General features: G+C 38.1%; 1 protein-coding gene across 1 annotated transcript in view; it reads right to left on the reverse strand.

The window, feature by feature from the left end:
• Nucleotides 1–9382: 9382 nt before the first annotated feature.
• Nucleotides 9383–16310, reverse strand: part of LOC129771926 (A disintegrin and metalloproteinase with thrombospondin motifs adt-1) — a 47378-nt gene continuing 40450 nt past the window's right edge. Inside the window, exons 5-14 of the mRNA XM_055776073.1 lie at nt 11763–11891; nt 11452–11701; nt 11109–11395; nt 11007–11058; nt 10688–10945; nt 10413–10605; nt 10099–10358; nt 9767–10030; nt 9518–9704; nt 9383–9462 (exon numbers count right to left, since the gene is read on the reverse strand). Of these exons, the coding sequence (XP_055632048.1) occupies nt 9404–9462; nt 9518–9704; nt 9767–10030; nt 10099–10358; nt 10413–10605; nt 10688–10945; nt 11007–11058; nt 11109–11395; nt 11452–11701; nt 11763–11891 (1939 nt within the window). The 3' untranslated portion in view covers nt 9383–9403. The remainder of the gene's footprint in view (nt 9463–9517; nt 9705–9766; nt 10031–10098; nt 10359–10412; nt 10606–10687; nt 10946–11006; nt 11059–11108; nt 11396–11451; nt 11702–11762; nt 11892–16310) is intronic.

The raw sequence follows: 16310 nt of genomic DNA on the forward strand, positions 1-16310 counted from the left end.
GAAGAGTATAACTTTATATCGAGTTTGATTTACGAAAGCGCACTTCAAGCTCAAAAGAAACGTGTACCGGCTACCACTTTCCGACGTCGTCCTCCATCACTTTGGTGGGACAAGGAATGTTCAAAGGTCTACCTTGAAAAATCATCCGCTTTCAAAAAATTCAGGAAAACTGGATTAGTGGAATGGTTTCTGAAGTACCAAGCTCTAGAAGCCGAACTAAAAGGTTTGATTAAAGCAAAAAATCGTGGATATTGGCGGAAGTTCGTCAATGGTTTGTCAAGGGAGACCGCTATGAGCACTCTTTGGAATACGGCTAGGAAAATGCGTGGCTGGAACCATACAAACGAAAGTGAGGAATACTCTGACCGTTGGATTTTTAACTTTGCAAGGAAGGTTTGCCTCGACACCGTTCCTGCACAAAACGTCGTACGCGACATTCCACTTCAAAGCGATTAAGAGAATTTTTCGATGGTGGAATTCTCAATTGCCCTTCTCTCATGTAACAATTCAGCTCCGGGGTCGGACAAGATTAAATTCAACTTGTTGAAGAATCTTCCCGACTTGGCAAAACAGCGTTTGCTGAACTTGTTCAACAAGTTTCTGGAGCTGAATATTGTCCCGCATGACTGGAGACAAGTGAGAGTGATAGCCATACGGAAACCCAACAAGCCGGCTTGCGATCACAACTCGTATAGGCCGATTGCAATGTTATCCTGTATTCGTAAATTGTTAGAGAAAATGATTCTACTTCGTTTGGACAAGTGGGTCGAAACGAACAATTTGCTATCAAATACGCAGTTTGGCTTCCGCCGAGATAAAGGGACAAATGATTGTCTCGCGCTGCTATCTTCTGAAATCCAAATCGCATTTGCTCGCAAAGAACAAATGGCTTCCGTTTTTCTCGATATCAAAGGGGCATTTGATTCAGTTTCCATGGAAATTCTCTCAGAGAAGCTTCATAATCGTGGACTTTCACCAATTCTTAACAATTTCCTGTACAATTTACTGTCAGAAATACACATGATTTGAAGTGGAGTTATTTCCATCACGGGTACTAATCCCGTCGTTCTGCAAAAGTCGTTGCAAGATACCCTGAACAATCTGTTCACGTGGGCCCTCAAGCTGGGTATCGAATTCTCTACGGAGAAAACTGAAATGGTCGTTCTTTCTAGGAAGCACGAACCCGCCCAATTCCAGCTTCACCTATCCGGCAAAACGATCCTACACTCTATGTTTTTCAAATACCTGGATGTATATTTTGATTCTAAGTGTACCTGGGGAAGACACATTGCGTATTTAAAACAGAAATGCCAGCAAAGAATCAATTTTCTCCAAACAATAACCGGAACATGGTGGTACAAAACAACGATATTATCAGTGTTAGAATATGGCAGTTTTTGCTTCCGATCAGCTGCCAGGATTCATATTCTCAAGTTGGAGAGAATACAATATCGTTGCTTGCGTAAAGCCATGGGGTGTTTGCATTCGACACATACGAAGAGTCTCGAAGTTTTGGCAGGAGTACCCCCGCTTACTCTTCGGTTCACAGAATTATCCTACAGATTTCTCATCCGTTGCAAGATCATGAATCCATTGGTAATAATAACTTCGAAAATCTACTTCAACTGACTCCTCAGTCAAGTTTTATGTCTTTATACCATGAGTACCTTACCCACGACGTGCACCCTTCACCAGGCATCTCCAACCAAGTTTGCTTCCCATACTTCTGCAATTCCTCTGTCATTTTTGATCTGTCCATGCGACAAAAAACCCATGGAATCCCAGATCACCTACGCTCCGATTCTATTCCGCCGATATTTTCGGCAGAATATGGGAAAGTTAGATCTGATAAAATGTTCTTTACTGACGGTTCATTCATAAACGGGTCCACTGGCTTCGGCATCTTCAATGAAAATTCCAGAGCCTCTTTCAAACTCAAAGATCCTTGTTCCGTGTATGTCGCTGAACTGGGTGCGATATATTACGCATTAGGGATCATTGAAACATTGCCCATCGACCACTATTTTATTTTTTCAGACAGTCTCAGCTCAATAGAGGCAATCCGCTCAATGAAAGTTGATAAACGCTCATCTTATTTCCTAACAAGAATAAAACAACTATTGAGTGTTTTGGTCGAAAAATTATTCAAGATTACCTTAGCATGGGTTCCCTCTCATTGCTCGATTCCGGGGAATGAGAAAGCGGACTCGCTAGCTAAGGTGGGCGCTTTTGAAGGCACACTTTTTGAAAGGCAAATTGCTTATAATGAATTTTTCCACATTCCTCGTCAGTATACGCTCGTAAGTTGGCAGCGCATGTGGAGTGGTGATGAGTTCGGTCGTTGGTTACACACGATTATCGCTAAGGTCTCGACGAGTGCATGGTTCAAGGGATTGAATGTAGGTCGTGATTTCATTCACGTGATATCTCGGCTTATGTCCAATCACTACAACCTAAACGCGCATCTCTATCGCATTGGGCTCGCAGCAAACAATCTTTGTGATTGTGGCGATGGCTACCACGACATCGAGCATGTTGTCTGGTCGTGTATCCGGTTCCATGCTGCTCGCTCTCAGCTCTCTAGAGCACTGAGAGCACAAGGCAGACAATCGGATATCCCCGTCCGGGATATCTTAGGTAGCCGTGATCCTGATCTTCTGCTTCATCTATACCTGTTCCTCAGAAACGGCGATGTCAACGTTTAATGATGTTTCCTTCGTTGTGTCCCTGTTTCATATCCCTCCTATCCGATCTTTAAACTTTTACTTAGTCGCGGCAATACATACACACACTCTTTACAGATACACGGGCCAAAGGTTGTGCAGTCCACTGATGATTCAACAAGAGCCAAAGGTTTTACCGCTCATGACAACTCTACACGAGCTGATGATTGCGCCGGCTAGTGACCATTCTATCCTGGATTCCTCGAGTCGAAAAAGACGCACCACGCTAGATATGGGGTGCAGACTAGGGGGGCGTTGCTGATTAATGGTCAGCTGCATCCCAATAGGAAGTATCCCGTGTCGGGCACACGTACAGAGCATCGAAGACTGCGACATACCAATTATGAGAACACTTGTAATACTAACCTCGAGCCAACCGCGAGTAATCGGTTACATATTACTAACATAGTTGTAAGCAAACATTTTCAAAATATTGAACTCCCGGCCCCGTTAGGCTGACGCCATATGAGCCTTAATAAAAATATATATTTTGGATAAAAAAAAAAAATAAATAATTTGGGCAATTATTTCGCAAACCAGTATATTGAACTGTTAGAAACTGCTTTTAAGTTTTGGAAAACATGAGTTTCCTAAGATACAATTGAAGTTTTCCTTAACGTGTCCGTCTTACCCCCATCTACCTACCTACTTTGTTCTCTGCAATAAATTTGATTCGTTCATATTCAAATGATGGAGAAATTTTGCGAAGCAGTTCAGGATTTTTAGAAATTTTATCATAGAAAATGGTCACATTCCAGATCGAAGTTTTATTTCACAGGTATCATAGCTATCAGGGATCTTTTTTGATGTCCACATAATGTTCATTGTACAAAAACTCTTTCAACTGATACTACAAGACAGATATAAAATATAATTAGTAAGCTTCAAGAATTCCTTACACTCTAGAAATTTGTTTCCCATTTCTGAAAATATATACACCCAACGATTTGCAACTAACACAGATTCTTTGTTCCAACTTTTTATCTCATTAATGATAATTTCTCTGATCGTTTCCCACTTTTCTTATTCTTTTTTTTGTTTCTAAGAGACTTGAAACTTGGTGCTCCCTCGGCCGAGTGGTTAGTGTCATAACTAACATGCCGGGTGTTCGGGTTCGATTCCCGTTCTGGTCGGGGGAATTTTTCGTCAAAGAAATTTCCTCCGACTTGCACTGTGATCACGCGTATTCTAGAGCTTGCCACTCAGAATGCATTCAAGGCGTGTTATTTGGCATAGAAATCTCAACTAAGTACTAATAAAAATTACGCAAGTAATACTACGTTGAGACGGCGAAGTTCCTCTAGGAACGTTAGTGCCATTGAAGAAGAAGAAGAAGACTTGAAACTTTGCTGTTCATTCGCCTCTATGTCCACTAATCATACAATATGTTTTAATCTATCTTAACTACCAACTACTTTCAATCTCGGTTCATTCAAGAATGGGCATTAATATAACCTGTAATGTAGTGTTTCTCCAGTATCATAGAAATTTTCAATAGACTTTAAGAAATTTAGCCTCCTGTTATTAGTTTGAACACTAATTAATCGCGCATGACATTCTTTGTTGAAATGAAAATAGGAGCACAATCCGTCAAAAATACTCTTCTCGATAAAAGATCCAAGAGAAAGAAATAATGTGTCACCACGCTCAAGCAACTTAGCATAGTTTCACAGCGAAACTATCAATGTAGATTGCCAAAAAAAAAGCTATTCATGTCGATGACAGCTGTGTAAATTTTCTGCGAACACAATGAGTAAAATTTGAATCAAAATTCAAATTCGAGAAAAATTACACGGAGCAACAATTTATTTCCCCTTGCTTCTTTTAATTGGTTGGTTCTTTGTTTTGAAGAGGCTTCTAACTTTGCAGTTCATTCGCCTCTAAGGACATTGCTTCTTTTAATGATTTTTAATTTGTGTTTGGCTCAAAACTAAACGTCGCAATGAATTTTTGTAGCAATATGTTACTGAAAATAATGACAAAGAAATAAATATTTTTTCTTTGTACTCAAAATACGGTACAAGTTGATAAAAACACGGGACAATCAAAAATGTTCGAAAAAACGGTACTGTACCGTTCAAAACGGTACGTTTGGTCAGCCTAATTAAACGGGAAAAATATTCGGAGTTAGAATAGTTACAATCTGGTGAAGAGAGGGAATTTAGAAAAAAGTTGTGTCATGGCGAGCACGATTCCAGCTGAAACAAATATATCGAAGAGATTCTGAATGAGTAAAACCACCGCTGTGGTATGAACCTCGAATAAGTCAACACAAAAAGGCGGACATTTGAAGAATAATTTTGAAGAATATTAAAATTTCAGCACATTTTTATGATGATTTCAATTTATTACTAAAAAATATAATATAATTGAAATATAATAATTTTCATTGATTTATGCAGTACAGAGAAGTATGAAGATTTATTCACCTCAAATTTGGAATAAATCGGTTCAGTAAAACTTGAGATTAGAGATGGGCGAGCGCTCACGAGCCGTTCATTTAAGCCGGTTCGTCAGAATGAGCGTACGATCCACGGTTCTTTACAAATGAACAACGGTTCAAAAAAGAGCCGCTTTCCAAGAGAGTCTCGGCTCAAAAAAGAGCCGCGGTTCAAAGAAACAGTCGCTTTTTAAAAAGTCTCGGTTCAAAAAAGAGCCTCGGTTAGAAAAAGTCTCAGCTCAAAAAAAGCCGAGGATCAAAAAAGATCCACTTTCTAAAAGAGTCTCGGCTCAAAAAAGAGCCGCGGTTCAAAAAGAGCTCAAATGAGCCGGATCGTTTCAATGAACGAGCGGCTCTGAGCCGCTCACTGAAATGAACCGTTTTGCCCACCTCAAAAAAGGTGGTCAGAAAACAACATCCACGTTTTTAACATTTTTCTTGTATTTAGGAGGTAAGAAATAATTCGAAGTCTGTAAGAATAATTCCTGACGGGTTGTGTCATTCACTCTGAACACGTTTACTCGAAGCACATTTACCCGAATGTAACACATACCCGAATGCGACACTCACCCGAATGCAACATTTACCCGAATGAAGAATGAAAAATTCCGACAAATGATGTCATAAGTTTTGTCGAATCTCCTGTTACGAAGTAAAATGAGAAATCGTAATGAAGAAATTCGAAAAAGATGTTCCAGACTTCGCTGTGACAGTTTTAGAAATTAGTGTAGGCCAATTGACATGCCGTCTTCTTTTCTTTCCGTATTGCTCTTTAAGGCCAAAATATCATTCTGAAATGAGCATGGGTTATGGAATATTCCGAAAATTAAGCAGGTAACTTTAACATACAACATTTAGATGAAAATGTTAAAAGAATAGATAAAAAAAGGTACTTGCGTATTTACCGCCGCAGAGCAGTTTTTATCATGAATTTATTATTTCGTGATTAAATTTGTTCTGGGATCTATGGGGATAATGGGGGCGAAGTCCCCATTCAACGAGGATGAGAAACCGAGGCGGCACTAAGACGCCACGCCAAGGTTACACAATCCGAGTCGGCCGCCGACCCACCGTCGGAAGCGGCGGCCTCTCGCAAGCAAACCCCTGTTCCACCGTTTGCCCGGTTGGTTTGAAACATAGGAGACGATCCTTAGGTTAGGTCCGACCGAGTATTAGCGAGCGTTGGACGGCATACTTTTACCTGGTGTATTACGTTTGCCTGGTTAATTATGAATGTCATGTATTTTGATCTCAGAATAAATTAAACTGCGAAAAAATAAATTCATAATCAAAATTGCACTTCAGTGCCATAATACGTATGTACCAAAATTGTCACCATTTTTTAATTAAACGGGCTGCGTCATCCATATGAATGGGTAAACTTCATTATATGTTATAAAATGACATTCTTTCATTTCTCATCATTATTTTTTATTACTTTCATTACTTTGAAAAGAATTTTATTCAGTGCCACTATTTCTTAAATTGCACTACCCACAAGCACACTTTTTGAATGGAAATGAACACTGATCAGAAATTAATATACGAATACTTCCTAATAATAATATTTGCATATTATTCGAATATATTCTCCTTTCGGGTAAGTGTCGCATTTGGGTAGATGTTACTTTCGGGTAGTTGTTACCCGTTATGTAGTCGCATTCGGGTACTTGTTACATTCGGGTAAGTGGAATTCGGGCGAAGGTCTTTCGGGTAACTGTTTTTTGGGTGAGTAGGTTTCGGGTAAATGTGACACAATCTTCCTGATGATAATTGATCATATATTTTTGACATTCAAGCAAAAAATCATAAAAGAGATCCTGCGATATTTCGTGTAAAAACACGAGATGCACAAGTTGGAACTCTAGAATGAATGAAACAGCAAAAATCATACGATCATCCTTCCAAATTTTGTGACTATATTAATTTGACATATATATATATATATATATATATATATATATATATATATATATATATATATATATATATATATATATATATATATATATATATATATATATATATATATATATATATATATATATATATATATATATATATATATATATATATATATATATATATATATATATATATATATATATATATATATATATACCGAGTATATATATATATATATATATATATATATATATATATTTTATATTTATATATATTTTGAATAAAAAAAAATAATTATTTGACACTACTGAAAATTCGGGGGGTAGTGCCATTTCTAAGATCGAAGAAAGGACGGTTATGAACCACAATTTTTGAGCACGTACTTTTGAATTGGTCTCTGTTTTTTTCTTTTATTACACTCATGAATCACACTGTCGTATCATCTTTTATCAATTTTATAAAAACGTACAGTGCGCGTATTTTTGTGACTAACTCTGCCGTATTTGAGAGAATAATATTTTATTGAATTTGCGTCATACATTGGCAGAAAAGAAAATGAGATCTTTAAAAACTCATTCTTTCATCCTCACCTTATGAATTTCGTTCAGAGCATGGAAGACCTATCCCAAGGAAGATGACCCTATGTTCCAATCAGAGACGTATTGCGAACTCGCGACATCTGCTATATGCAGTCGATCTACTACATGGACTGAAAAGTCCAGAGATTTATCAACAGATGGCGCCACTAAAAATGAACAAGATTCATTTCGAGAGGTTCATCTGTCATTAGCTTATGTGCGAAGTTTCATGAAATTTCGTTTATTTGTTCACAAACTACAGGAATATTTTGATCAAACCTTGTTTTTTGATGGGAAAAACTGAATATTAATGCAGTGGTTGGGGGAATGTTATTCCATTTCTGCTCCTTCGAGAACAACAGTTTATCGGTGATTTAGTGAATTCAAAATGGGCCGTACAAGCACCGCAGATGTACCTCGCTCTGAAAAGCCAAAAGAGGCTGCGAATCCAGAAATCGCAAAAACAAGTGCATCAACTCGTTTTGAACGATCGTAAAGTGAAATTGCGCGATTGAGCAGAGGCCATTCTTCTTGGATGGCACTAACGTTTCCAGTGGAACTTTTGCCTTTTTAACGTAGGTATTACTTGCGTCATTTTTATTAGTAGTACTTAATTGAAATTTCTATGCCGAATAACACGCCTTGAATGTATTCTGGAGTTGCAAGCTCTAGAATACGCGTGACCACAGTTCAAGTAGGAAGAAATTTCTTTGACGAAAAATCAAAACGCGAATCGAACCCGAATTCCCGGCATGATAATGTGTGATGCTAACCACTCGGTCACGGGAGCACCTCTGAGGCCGTAGGCATTTCAAAAGAACGAATGGGATACATTTTGAACTAAAAAAAGCTATTCGCGCGATGGATGCCGCATTTGCTGACCAAAAACAGCGGCGCGTTGATGACTCAACAGCCGGTTTGGCCTTATTGAAGCGTTATCGAGTTGACTTCTTTCGACGTTTTGTGACAATAGATGAAACGTGAATCCATTACCACACTCCTGAGTCCAATAGGCATTCTGCAGATTAGCACTGAGGCATATTTCGAAGACTTAGACGTTTCATACGAAATCGAAATGTTGGAAACTCACTATACGATTTTGTTTTCATTAAAAATTCCGGGACTTTTCAGCCCATGTAGTATATGTTTGTGAAACGGTCTAAGCTAAGGTCTAAGCTACAACTTTCTGGTATTAGAACATTTTACATATATTTTTTTATCTTGGTGTGTGTATGTGTAGAGGGCAACAATATCGGGAAGAAATAAAAAATCGATTTTTCTTTGTTTTTTCAAGAATACTCTGGACTTACACAATTTTGCAATAGCAAATCTGATTAACCTTATCAGCCAGCTTTCATTTAGTTCCAAGAACGTTCCTATAGGACCTTCCCATACAGAGATATTTCAGTTTGAATGAAAAATTACCCCTTCGTCTTTGAAGATGAATAATCCAATAAACAACCATCGCACCACAAATCGAAAGGCATTTTTGAAAACTACAATAAAATCTGCACCAGGATAAATCGTTACTTTGACGAAAGTTGAAGAATGAGAAGGTTCTAACGTCATCCGTTCTTGTTCTCTTCCGAGCTTATTGATATTCGACCACGAAAATCGGACCTATTTCAAAATTAATAAAAAAAAGGCTTTCTTTCAAAATAATACGTAAACACATTTAATATTGGTATGTATTATTTAATACACTTTAGTTGTGCACATAATAAGTATTGTAGAATGTGCTTTTACCTGGCAGGGATTTATGAAGGATTGAAAAAAATAGGATTTCTGAAATCGATGTTTTCCACCAATATGTCCTCTGAAAGATAAGATAAATGTAACGTACGCGTACTCAGATAAAAGTTTCTCCTTACCGGCAGTGTGTGTAAAATCAATATTTGCTATCAAATTATCAAGATACTCCTGGTTTATCCGTTCAGTTACGTTGATCGGAGAAAAATATTCATAATGTCTCTTGATTCTTTTTGCGTTTCGTTTTGCACGTAAGTGTGCTAAACTGTTGTATGCTCCATTAATAGGAGTGTTGTCGTCACCGAATCGCTGAAATGTCAACAAAAGAAAAATGTTTAAATGATTGCTGATAACGGGCACTATTTGCTCACCAAACATTTTCCGTTGACACAGTATCGATTCGGCTCGTCATGGTTACACCTTGTACCAAATGGAAAGTGTCCCTGCTCCCCATTTACGAGGTAGAATCGATGACGAATAAGGTTATCCTGACACGCAACTCGACAGCTTCGATCAGGATCCTCAAGGTTAGGCGCAATTTGCATACCAACGCCAGAAAGTCCGCGCACTTTCTGTTGATAGCGCTTGCAAAGTTTTGTCGCGTATTCATAATTCGTCAAGACCTTGTCGCAAGCCTACAAACTCATGGTTTTGTTGCTCAGAAAAAATAGACAATTATAGGTTAAGTTGAAAAAATACTAACGACTGTATTTGGCGCGCAAAGTTGAATGCTTGTACGAATGTTAATTTTTGAGGCCACTATTTGAATGCCTTTTGCTTCAGATATGCAACTAAAATGGCAGCCTGATTTGACATCCCACTGATTTACCCGGGACCTGAGTAATGAATGTTTATGATATTTATCGGAATCAAATTGTTGTTGTACGCGCCATCGACCATACATGTCTGTTTTATATAAGTTAGAGTCGAAAAACCGATCGTGTTCTGGAAAGATGAAGTTAACTGTAATGAAAAAAAAGTTGGGTATTTTTTTTGACTTCGGAGAAAATATACTACCAGAATTTTGTGTTGCATTCTCCGCTCTGCTACTAATGCTATAATCCTGTTTCTGTATATTCAAACTTTTATAATCACGTCCGTTTTCCTGCTGAATGCTATTGACAACCTTGTCAGTCGGAGAAACGTCTTCGGGGCAGAAACCTTGGTCGATCCGATAAAAATTGTCCGCTGAAGCGTTGCAAGTGAATTTCTGATAAAAAAAAGTTTAGAACAATGTTAACGCAGAATTATTTTCGTGATAGTGAATATACGAATTCCATTAATTGATGTACCTCACATCTTCCACTAATGCAATAGAAATAGTCATCGAAATCAGCATGTCGAACTTTACAAGCTGTTCCATCGGGGAATATCCAACTTTTGGTTTTGGGCTCCCCTGATTTGGTTTCACAAAATATTTTGCAAGCATCTTCAGCGTCGTCCGATACTTTTTGTAGTCCTAATCCCAATATATCGGCATCAAACATTTTTGCCCTACCGCAAATTTGGTTTGCGAATTCCAATATTGTGGTTCTAGCGATGCTATAGCACTAGAAATGATAATTAATGTCATAACATTTTATATGATAATTTTCACTCGCCATTTAGTACCTGCTTCGCGATACACGTTTCGTATTTTTTGTTGGGCCCGAGGCAGCTCTTCCTGAATGAAAAGTATGTATCAACAGCATTAAAGTATTCAATTAGTATTACCTTTTAACCGAGCAGGTTCTGCTATACTCCCGCAGACCCACGCTTCCTTCCTTGAGCCGGCCTGACTCTCCATACAAACATCCCGACTCACATTCTGTAGGAGTACCCCAAGGATCCCATGAGGGTATAATGCTCATGCTTCTGATTGCATCTTGTTTCAGGCTGGCAAATTTCAAACCTTCGATGAAAGTTTTCTTATCGATCGTCTTAAAGGCAGTTATATGTTTCCCGCTGGATTGAACCGAAAGTCCTGGAATTTTCGAAACACAAACACCACTTCGGCACCACTGCAAGATATTATCGAAAATGGAAATCAGTACAAGGTAATACAACAGGCTTGTACCATCAAAGTTCCACAGGCAGTTCCCTCAAGTGCTGGATGAGATGTCCAGGTATAACGATCCCGCTGGCAGTGCAGATCTCGGCAAATATCAGCGATGTTTTGGGTTTGCGAACGAATGCTATCTTTCCCATATTTCAGCATACATTGTTGATCCGCATCGAAACGTTCACCCGGTAAAATTCCTTCTGCCGCATGATCTAATTTTTGACCATAGTGGCCTCGATCAAACAGGCAGCTGGCTTGACTTGTCCTAGAAATAACAATATTATATGAAACACAAAACAATAGTTTTGTAGGGAAAATTCCAATACTTCACGAAGGTATTAAGGTAATCCCGACTGCAGGAAGACCATGTGATTTTCCCACTTCCAAGAGTTGTGGACATAATGTAGAGACTTGGATCACAACTATTCTCTGAAGTGTCATGTCGCATTCCTAAACTGAAAAATGATAACAAATTTCATGAATCTTTTTGATTTAGAACATTTTATTTTAGCTATATGAGATGCGTTCCAAACCAAGCACAATTCTTTCAAGAAACTATAATTTTAATAATTATAATTGTCATAATAATCACGTGCTTTGTTTTCGCCTGTTTCGCCTGAATATGGAATCGACTCGAATATTTTTCGTATAATATTACGATAGTCTACGAGGGATTGCTGTTGATTTATAGGTTCCATAGGGTACACTCACTCATACCAGTTCGCGATATCATAGATGCAATTTTAACTTTATGTTCTCTATATGCGCCTTGATAAATAGTATTGATGGTTTTATTTAGCCAACTACACTTGTCCGTTCACCGTTCGTTTCCCTCCAAATCAGCTTATGGGCATTTCATTTCAAAGTTTTAAGTTCGGAATACCTACGGACGGATTTTTATCATGGTTTGTGTAAATGTAGTGAATAAAAAAACAGGAAGTGGGTTATATCTATGGTATAACCGCAAGGGTGACGTAGGACTATCGTTGATTTAGAGATCATTCGTTTGAAGTTGAATCTGAATTCATTCTGAATGAATGAATATTTGGGGGACTTCGAAAACGAGAGCGTTACGTTGGAGGCACAAGGTTTTATGCATCCAATATTGGATACGGAAATATCCTACTGATGGGGAAGAATAATCTTCAGAAGCTATCCTGTTAATTGCGATTGATTGAAAAATCACAACATCAAATGTATTTGGTCACAGTGTTACATGGATAGAAAACATTAAAATAAACTTTTTCACATGAATGTAATTTTAAATTCCCAGAGGAACTGTCAGATTATTTTCAGTAACGATTAGATATTTCCACATTTTCCTCGATACTGGAAGCCACCCAGTGGTTAATGCTAACTCGATAACCATCTGTTAATAGCACTTGATTGAAACATATTTGGTCACAGTGTTACATGGATAGAAAACATTCAAATAAACTCTTTCACATGAATGTATTTTTAAATTCCCAGTGGAACTGGCAGATTATTTTCCGGATCATTCTCGATGCTGAATGGCATCCAAACGGAAAGAATTCCGCGCGTGTATGTGTGTGTGTGTGTGTAGCGGCTGCTTTGAGATCTTCCCGGGGAACCGTTTGTGGCATCACTCTCCTCTTGATGGATTCCCTTCTGGCCTAAGGTGCACAAACAGGCTCTTGGTGACACCGTTCATCCGCGCTTTCATGATAAACGAAGAGCTTCACCCCAACAGCGACAACATGCTCCAATCGCTGTTCAATTAGAACTGAGCGGATTTCCGAGCGGCGCTTGCTTATATACCGATGGGTGATTTCAATAGCCTGTTTTGAAAGCAATTTTAAGGCTATTGAAACAAGTTTTTGGATCAGAAAGTAACAAGTATAGAACGCGTAGACATTTTATCTTTCGAATGAAGTGTTTATCATACCATTTCGTTCAGTTGTTTAGGAGCTATTAACGCTCAAAATCTCGGTCTCCGGCGTAACGCTTTCGTTTTCGAAACTTTGATTTTACACCCCGGTATAGAAATGAAAGACGTAGTCCTACGTCAATATAGGAACAAAACAAGAAAAAATCGATTTCTTTCTGTAATTTCTAGGTTTTTTGAGACTTTCAGCTAGCTCAGCCACCAAAAAAAAAACAATTTACCTTATCAACCAGCTTTTATTAGATTTTAAAAATTTTCCAGTAGGAGCTTTCAATACAAAGCTATTTTTGCATGTATGAAAAACCGTTCCATCGTCTTCGATGGTTAATAATTCAATAAATGATTAACGCTCCGCTTATCGGCAGGCAGTTTGGAGAACTCCAATGTGTGTGTGTGTGTCTGCGCAAAGTTAATTTGTTTATTCTACGAAAAACGCATGAAATTTAATTCAATAAAATTTGTTTGCATCAATTTTGAAAAAGCGCCAAAAACAGTTTTACGTTTAGCCATTCTTTTTAGCGCTTCATTGAAAATTGTGCCAGAAGTATAAAATGCTATGCGTACTCTCGAAATGAGCGATTAGTAACATTCGTTTTCTTGCGTTTTTGTTGAAAATTCAAGTTTCAATTATACAAATTTCATATTTATGCGTTGATTTTTCACGAAGTTACAGCATTTCAAAAATTATTTAAAATTATTTGACTTCGCACTCTAAACCTCTATTTTTTTCCTCAAATGAATTAAAAGCACGACATTATTTTTATAGATGTGGGTTTCGATTCAGCTTCCGCTGATCAGCTTCTATTAACTGAGATTTTGCGAAAATGGAAGGTGATCAACACATTGTTTGATGCATGGGCCATATCTCCGCAGATCTATACCTGGTAGCGATGCTCTTTTTTTAATGAAGGAATTTTTGCAATACGCTTCTATTGGGTTGTCTGGGAACACTGATGACAATCGAATCAAGATACTGATCAAAAATAATCCTCGGTACACGACACATGACACAGCAGATTCACTACAGATAGCTTAAACCATCGTTCATGAGCACCTGGGTAAGTATGGTTACGTAAAACGCCGCAATGGATGGGTTACATATTATTTGACCAAAAACATTTGATTGAACGCATCTCCATTTGAGATTCGCTTCATTTCGCTTCACACAACTAAAACACATATCGTGTTTTGCCACGAAGAAATCATACACTGTGTCTGGTTGGATTGGAAAAAAAACTGTATTACGAGCGCCTACCCTTCTAGGTCTTGTCTTATGGACTCTGCTCGGAAAATGCCAATATCTCAACTGTTAGTTGGCTTCCGAAACTGTTAAACTGCGTAAATCTCAGCTTTCAGTGGAGTTCGAAAACTGTCCAAGTACCTACATGGCAGCTGAATACTTCTGAGGCGCGTTTAAGGGGGGACCCGGTCTAGAAGATCGAAAAAATCGAAAAATGCAAAAAACAATTTTTTGGAATCTTATGCCCTCAGAAATCTTACCCCAAAAAAATTTTCTCGATCGACATACTCGACCGATTTGGCTGAATTTTTTATCTGCATGTAAAAATGGATTATCTCAAGCGTTACATAGCCATTTTTTGATATCATTTTTTTTCGATTTTTTATGAGCTTCTAAACAGCGACTTTTCATGAAAAATTAGTCATTTGTAACAAAAGATTACCGCCATTTCGGCAATTTTTCGAATTTTAAAAAACCCCTATATAACGCTTTAGGTATTGTCCTAAAGTTTCAAAATATTTATTGGAATTTGTTTTCCGACCTTCCAGACAGGGGTCCCCCCTCAAGGCCAGAATTATCCAATATTATGGGGGTCGTATTCCTCCAGGACAATGTCAAACTTAATGTCTGTTTGACAAAACGGTAAAAAATTTTTTGTAGTTTGGCTGGACCCGCCGTATTCACCCGATATTCCTTCCTCAGATTATCACTTGTTCAGGATCCTGTAAGAAGCTCACTAGGTGGAATAGAAATACAAAACGGCGCATATATAATTGAAGAAATTAGTGTCTATAAAAATTATGCGCTTGATTTTTTTTTCCATAAAATCGGCACGAGTTTTCCGAGCAACCCAATATTTCTCACGATTAACGAAGCTGTACAGGAAAAAAAAATGATGGATGAAATTATCAATCACGATGATAATGCAGGTGTTTTGTTTTGACTAGGTTCAGTGTAGCCACCATGCACTACCCAACATGGTATTGTGTAATGTAAATGATGCTTAGAAGGGAAAATATTCTACATAAAACGACTAATCTTGCTGGTTATGATGAATCTGCGGATCTGTTAAGTGAACGACGTCAGAAATCGGGCACTGACTAACGTCTATGAGTTTGAGCGGCATTTTGTCCTTTCAACGAGCCAGTCAACTATTGTCTCTAAAAAATGGAGGAACGTCCACGTGGACAACAGAGGGAGGGGTATCAGAAATGTCCACGCTTGTCCACGGAGTGGAAGGAGGGTGTCCAAAAACGTGCTTTTCTGTCCATGTGGACAGCCCCTTAGGCGTCGTGCAAAAATTACATAACGCTAAAAATACGACTGTAGTAAAAATACATTGCTCCATTAAGATGCAATGGAAATTTATTAAGTTACCAGGGGATACTTGTTCACATTTTTTCTATCCCATTTGCTTATTTATTTAGACTCATTAGCATTTTAGCTGTAACAGACCCGGGTTTTGATTGTGTACATGTACATGTTTATGGTTCTGGAAATTGTAAATTACAAAGTAGTAATAGCCATTCAGGCGTAAGGTATTTTTTCTGTTCTTCCATTGTTCAGCAGACCGGACAGCGGAGACAGTTTTTTTATATCCAAAATATATATTTTATTAAGGCTCATATGGCGTCAGCCTAACGGGGCCGGGAGTTCAATATTTTGACAATGTTTGCTCACAACTATGTTAGTAATATGTAACCGATTACTCGCGGTTGACTCGAGGTT

The sequence above is a fragment of the Toxorhynchites rutilus genome, chromosome 2, assembly GCF_029784135.1.
Source record: "Toxorhynchites rutilus septentrionalis strain SRP chromosome 2, ASM2978413v1, whole genome shotgun sequence".
Taxonomy (NCBI): Eukaryota; Metazoa; Arthropoda; class Insecta; order Diptera; family Culicidae; genus Toxorhynchites; species Toxorhynchites rutilus.